Below are 7,425 nucleotides of genomic sequence, written 5' to 3' on the forward strand. Positions count from 1 at the left end.
GTGAGAAGACATTGACTTTGGTGTCTGACCTACTTCTACAAGTAAATACCAGCATGAAGGATGTGGAGACAACAAACAGTATTCGTAAAACAATACAAAATGGGACGAGGGCTAACACGGACCTCCAAAAAATCAGAGATGGAACAGGTGCCACGAAGGAGTGAGCATCCCCTGCCGACCGGTCATAGCTGCCGTGTGCTCCTTGTCATGTTCGGGAAATTATCTTACTTGACCGTATCCTTTAAACAATTGGAGCGAGGGTTTTCATCCTTCACATGTGTATTATTTTTATAAGACCTTTGAGCTGGTATAAATATTTTTGAGTTTGACCAGAGAGTTTGACCCACTTTTTCTTTAAAAAAAAAATTAACCTTGGTCTTAACATTTTCAACAGTAAGAACTAGGGCTTTCAAAGTAAACAGGGGGCATCTTACAAAAAAATTTTGATTTCCATATTAAAATTAAAATGCAACAAGAGCAACAACCAAAGCAGTTATTGTTTAGTAGATCAAGAAAGTTCTAAACACTGCACAATAAAGAGTTCTATTCGTAGGGTAATTTTATGCCACTAGAGTGATCTGTCATTAGGAATAAGAAAAACTGGTTAATTACAGTTAATTACACAATTAGTGTTGGATTAAAATATTCTTAACATTATAATATATCAGGAATAAGTAATTCAATTCATTATTTCCATTAATTTACCCAATCTAAGCAAACAACAGTGATTTCTGTTCACATATAATCCATTTTCTCAGGTCATTTTTACAGCGGGTAGCGTTATTGAAAATGAACTAAATGACCAAAATAGCCTGAATATGCTAACTAAAAATGATACATTTTTTTTCGAAAATTACTTTTTGTTGGTGCTTAGAGCCTCTTTAAAACATTATATTTAGGCTTCCAATCAAAATATCGCATGCATGAAAACGAGGAGGGTTATCTCTTCAGATATGGGAGATATCGCTCAAGAGAAGCATTATGTGGGATATATTGCATAGAAAAGCAGATGTTTCTAATTACATTATAAAGATATTTTTGATACAATAAAACCAATGTCGGACTTTACGGATTATGTAGGTGTCGGATTAAACAGTCTCCACTGAAATACGTTTTATATAATAAAGCAATTTTCATCCTTTTTTCTCCATCTAGAGATCTTTATGCGGAAATGTACTTAAATAAAAATAAAAAAAAAGAATGATTTCCAATTTATTACAACACATATAATGTACAGCTTTTACTGGGTACATTTTGTAAAGAAAATGAACAAAGAATTACGGCTTCAGGAAAAGTTGAAACACAATACACACCAGCTCAAAGCGTTATCCTTTAAAAATTTCCTTACTAGATATAATATACATCATGTATCATTTAAAAAAAAAATAAAATCGAATCCCTAATAAATTTAAAATTGTCTTTTTTTTTAATAGAAATGTTGCATATGCCTGATGGATGGTCGTCGTTATTTTGAGGTTTCTCTATTTTGAATATCCATCTGTAAAAAAAAATAATAATAAATTAAATTATGTTTTAGAAAAATAAAGGTGTATTTTTATACCTCATTTGGATTTTCTACTTTCCCTTTAGAATATTCAAGGGAATATCTCAAGTAAATTAATACAGGTAATTAAGATTTAATGAGGTTTACCTAGTGACGCCGGATCATCATGGCAGTCCCCCTCACTGACGCCCCACTATCTACTGTAGGCGACCACGGTAAGGTCCAGTCCGCCGAAGCCCAGTGTCCGTTGAGGAAGGCAGCGTGACAGGCGTTCAACCACCAGCCTCCTCTTCTGGTGTAATAAGCAGCACAGTTACAGCTACATACGTCGTTATCTCTGTCTGGGGTGGAGAAGTTCATCCCAGACAGATCTCTGTAAGAATAACCTGTTGTAAACATACTGTCCCCTGTAAAATTACAGAAAAAATATATCATAGAGATAATGGATTTATTTTTGGATTAAAACATTAGTTTATATGAGATATAGACTCATAACTGCAATGGTGTGTACAAATAAATTGACAAACTGAGTAAAGCCTGTTACATTTTAAATCATTATCATGACCTCAAAGTCAAGATAATGATAAGGAGACATTGTAACAGCCTCTGTTCAATGTAAACGTCGATTTTGATTTTCACTTAAGAAGTATAAATGGTGTACCATTTAAATGTTAAGTGAAATGCACTGAGATTTTGTGTATTTTTGTGTTTTATTCTGACTATTTTCCAAATCAAATAATTTCCTTGAATCAGTATTTCCCGAACCTGCTGTCAAAACGCTCTGTAAACTTACTCTTCTCTGATAGTTAAAATGTAAATTATTAAAAGCTATCAAAAAACATTGGTGATCAAACGTAGCTACTGCATTTGCTAGTTACAAAAAAATTAATTTTACAAACCATTTTTCTTTATTTTTAAGATATATATTTTAAATTTTAAACTAGAATGACTAACTGATTGACACTATATACAACAGCTTAATATTGTTCAATGAAAAGAAGTATATGATGAAATACCGGTACGAGAGTTGTGTCCAGTTTTAAGAAAACTTAACATGTATATATTATTACCTAAGGTTCCCGTGGCAGGTCCTGCAAGAAAAAGTTGATATTTCCCTGCTTCGTCGGAGATATTGAATCGATCGTACATTTCATACAGCGTTATACCATTCTGGAGAGTGATGGACACATAAAGGGACGAGTTGTTTTCTTTCGTTAACAGATGGATAACATCATTTCCTGTATTACATTGTAAGATATATTTCAAATCAACAGCAAAGTCCATTGCAATACAATAATTTCATTTTGAATATGAATACACTCTCTAGAAAAATCAGTCGATAACACAGGATGAAAAGCCAGGTTTCCCAAATTTGGAAACCCGATGGAAACATATGGGAGAATCGTGACAGCAGTAGTTTCCACATAGTTTCCATTTTATGGAAACCACATAGTGGTTTCCACATAGATTCCCAACATGGAAACAATCAACCTGTGGTTTCCCGTACGTTTCCCAAGATAGGAAACCTTGGAAACATGCCTCAGTGGTTTTTGGAACTTATGACAAGGTATAAATGAGATATTTTTTGTTTCAAACTATGAAAAAGCATCAATATTTTACAAAGAGTGTCTTCAATCGCATCTATCCGATTATTCATGAAGGATATCATTATCAGAACAGTTGAAATAGATTGTAGCTTAGCATAACCCTTAATCATATGCATGAGGATGAAATGGAGGATAACATACATTAAAAAAGTGGATGTAGGAGAAAGCCTGTCCACTACGCTGAAGATAATAGGTTTGTATATTGAAATAGTTTACTGACAAAAGAGAAATTTTCTAATGTCTGAACTGCTGAGATGAAGATGTTAAAAAAGAAAAAGCCTACATAGTTAATTAATATTGATAGTGTATCAAGTAATGCCAATTAATAATCAGCTTGAATTATCAGTTATTTCACAATTATTGACCGGTGTAGGCCAACATGAAGTTATAAGGATCTATGTCAAGTGATATTGACCCACGGCATAGAAAGAAAATAGAAACCAAGCATGAGAGGTCATGTCAATATCACTTGACATGGGTCCTTATATAAACCACATTTTGACTAATACAATGACGGTGCGACTGTTATGGCGAGCGCAGATATATATTTTGTTATAATTTAGATCGGGCTCATCAAACTGCACGTAACATATGGTGCGTCTAGACTCTGACGTCACATGACGTCATATGTAAGATAAATTTCCACAAAAAAAAGCCTGAGCAGTGCTGAAAGTAAATGAAGAATATTTTGTTTACTATTTATCTTCAATGTTTATCCATTAAATCAGGGCATGTTTACTTTTCAGTTTTAGTTGAACTTTTGCTGCTATTCTCGCGAGAACGTAGCTTTAACAAGTGATGCATTGTGGGTCCAAATTACTGCATCAAAAAATGTTATCGAATGAATGTGCAGTAGTCCAAATATTCTCTTTGAGTAACGAACGTCGCTTGACTGTGACCTATATGCAAAAAATAGCTTTTTTGAATTTTGTTGCGCCGGACGCATTGTGTTGGACAAATGCATCTTGCTTACAACTGAAAAAGGTGATTTATAAGATTTCTGCTTATTTTTTAATCTGTGTGTTTTCCATTCAATACATTTGATAAAGAATGTTGATCAAACGTTCAGGTTTGGCTATAATAATTCCAACTATAGTGGGAGTATTTTGGTGATTTCATAAGTTTAAATTTCACCAGGTTTAACTTCACATTCAGGGTGTATACAGAGTATCTTCTATGTGACGTAAAGGTAATACATCTGCCTTATCTGTTTAAATCTGCAGTAATTGGGATATATTTTGCTGGGTTACAGCTGAAAAGCAAATAAGTTTTTTTTTTATAAAAGAAGCATCAGTTTAGGAAACAGCTTTGTCTACTAAGGGGTTTTGACTCAGAATGATAAAATATCATGATGATAAGGCTTTTGGGTTTTTCATATCATTTTTTTATAACTTGAATTTATTTTGATTTAATAGTTTGTAAATATATTTTTGATTAACAAAAAAAGTCAAAATTAAGAAACTGAAAATTTGATAAACAATTCATGTTTTAAGAAGGGGTACATTGGCCACTCTTGTTGCCTAGAGGAGATGCATCCAATTTCATTATTGCATGTTGAGCTATAGCCGGTGATTTATCAGTTTTAAGTGAATTTGTTTAAGACAGAAACCTATAAAATAAGCATTTCAGACCAAAACGGGGCTTCAAATGGATGTACGGCATGTTGTGACAGTGACAACATGGAGAGTCCCCTAAGATTGTGATGTGTTTTGTTTCTTTTTTTGTGTTCAGTTTGTTATATTTGAGTTTTTATATATTTTAGAGGCATTCATCAATGTCATTACTAATGACAAACAGGAGAAACGGAGACGGGAGAATGGAAAGACTGATCTTCACAGACAGCAGTCAAAACAAAGCAAAAGAAAGCATTCAGTAAGTCTAAGTCTCTAAAATCCGATATGAAAAAGTGGTCGTTTGGGGTTTATATTTAAATTAATTTGCCTATATTTCAAAGATATTTGTTAATTTACAGTCTTATTTCATCAATCATGTATAGCAGGGTTGTAGAGGAATTAAATATTCTTTGAAATTTATGATATTTTGTGTCAATGGCTATTTCTACAAAACTAAGGTCACATAGTTTATTATTATTGATTATTGTACAGATATGTTTTTAAAAAGTCTGTATGATTAACTATGCGCTTTTTCCCTCAGAAACTGGAAATAAGATCGAAAGCCGTGGAACATCTAGACGAGTCATGGACCCCAACATCTAAAAAGAACTTGACGGAGTGCATTCGGTTGGACATAACTTCATCCGAGAAGACTGATGACAAAGACTCAACAAAGAGGATCAGGCTCCTATTTTCCTGGGAATCAACCAGACCGTGCAAGGGAAAAGAGGCACTGGACAAGGCATATAGACACAAGGTCCTGATGACCGAATCTGCCAGACGCCAGTTGGTATGTGTAAGGGGTGGTATAGAGGACACAATAACACCTCCTCCTGAGAAGTGTCTTGCTTGGGCCATTTCCAGGCACTACTCCTCTTAGAGGTAATTAATTTTCTCAGATACTTATTTATTTTTACCTTTCTTAGAATTGTGTAAAACTTTTATAAATTCATTTAACTTCCCTTTTCAAGTGAACAAAAAGATCAATATCATTTGAAAAAGAATATTAACGATGTGTTATTTTTTGCTTGCAAATACTAAAGTCTGATTATATTGAACCATTTTCTATGGCCTTCTTTTGATAAGTTTTATGATAGTGTATCGTCTCCTTGTCTAACCAGTTGTGTACTATCATTATAAGAAAAGCTGCAACATCAAACAAAAGTAGGGTAAAATAGACAATGTGACCTCTTTTTGGAAATTATGCCTGTACATCCTTAAATAATTTGTGGATCACATCTTATCTTTGAATCTGAGAGAATCTGTTTTTGGAAATTTAACGCATCATATGTTTTTATAATAACTCACATCATTTTGACCAGAAAACTTGTTTTTTTTATGGAGATAAGAATTACTGTACAATCATTTTAATTCATGGGGGGTCAATGTTTGTGGATTAGTAAAATATTACTTAATTTTAACTATTTTTTTATTCTTTGTAGGTCAAACGTGGTTTCAGCTATCAAGAGGATACAAGAAAAAGAACTTTTTAATTCTGTGGTTGTGTATTTCCAGATGTAAATATTGATAGTTGTTTTGGGTTTTTTTATAATGTACATGTAATCAACAGTTCAGGGTATATAGTTTTTGCACTGTTGGTCTGTCTGTATGCAAAACTGTAAACCAGGCATAAAGCTTTTGAGTGGATGGGGCAACTGCTTTCACATTTCACAGATGTATTCCAAGATTTACATACAGATGCAATGTTGATGTTTTGACATATCTGTAAAAATTGTTATGCTTTTTCATAGATTTATTTTTTTTATAATACTGGGGGTTAAAATTCAAGCCCCCTCCCCGCTTCAGTAAACTTTCAGTTCTGATGTCATATGTGCTTTTTCCTAGCCAATTGCTCAGGTGAGCGATGTGGCCCCTGGGCCTCTTGTTTATAATACAATAGTAACTTAATTGAGTCCCTGAATGTCAATAGTCACTAATTTGGTTTTCAGTATAAAATATTGTTTTTTTTTTTATTATAGTAACTAAAAGCAAGCCATGATTTTTTTTAATGTTGTACATAATAATATACAATGTTGATGCTTTGACATATCTTTAAAATTTGTTATACTTTTTCATAGATTTATTTTGTTTACATAATACTTAAATAACTGAACTGAGTAACTTAATTGAGTAACTTTAATTTTTCTTTGTTGTGAATTTGAATAGATAGTATTATTAATATAATTTCTGAAAATACAAATGTCATCTTATTTGAAATTTGTTTTGTTGTTTACTATTATCCTCAAGGTTCACTCATCAATATTCAATAACAAATGTACCCCACCTGAGAAACTTGAAGATTCTCATAAGCTAATTCCAGTACAATGTATGAGAATTTTAAAGAAAATTCAACAAGAAAAAAAAAAGTTATTCCAATAAATCCATTTAGATTCCATCAAGGGAAACCCCAAGATTCCTGATAAGTTTCCATGATACGGAAACTACTACCTTTCAATTCCCTCAGGTTTCCAACCTATGGAAACTTAAGGTTTACTATATGAATCCAAGCAGTTTCCTATTCATGGAATCTTTAAGATTCCCGACTAGTTTCCCATCCACAGAAACTACTACGCTCCGATTCCATAAGGTATCCGGAGGCACGGAAGCCAGTGGAATCTTCAGGTTTCCTTATGGTATCCAAGTGGTTTCCAAAACATGGAATTCTTGAGATTCCCGACTAGTTTCCCATCCACGGAAACAC

At 33.1% G+C, this 7,425-nt stretch overlaps 1 protein-coding gene and 1 long non-coding RNA gene across 2 annotated transcripts; one reads left to right on the plus strand and one right to left on the minus strand.

The window, feature by feature from the left end:
• Positions 1-1,651: 1,651 nt before the first annotated feature.
• LOC134278538 (fibroleukin-like) lies at positions 1,652-2,788 on the minus strand. Its single transcript, XM_062760842.1, has 2 exons — positions 2,575-2,788; positions 1,652-1,911 (listed from the first exon to the last, which is right to left on the minus strand). The coding sequence occupies exons 1-2, from the start codon at positions 2,786-2,788 to the stop codon at positions 1,652-1,654; spliced, it is 474 nt and encodes a 157-aa protein (XP_062616826.1).
• Positions 2,789-4,547: 1,759 nt separating this feature from the next.
• On the plus strand, positions 4,548-6,726 carry LOC134278537 (uncharacterized). The gene is made up of 4 exons (XR_009994468.1): positions 4,548-4,983; positions 5,266-5,606; positions 6,167-6,500; positions 6,625-6,726. It is a non-coding gene; the product is annotated as an uncharacterized LOC134278537 (long non-coding RNA).
• Positions 6,727-7,425: the final 699 nt, after the last annotated feature.

Source organism: Saccostrea cucullata, unplaced genomic scaffold (genome assembly GCF_032062105.1).
Source record: "Saccostrea cucullata isolate Sc308-1 unplaced genomic scaffold, CSIRO_AGI_Scuc_v1 ctg6302, whole genome shotgun sequence".
NCBI lineage: Eukaryota > Metazoa > Mollusca > Bivalvia > Ostreida > Ostreidae > Saccostrea > Saccostrea cuccullata.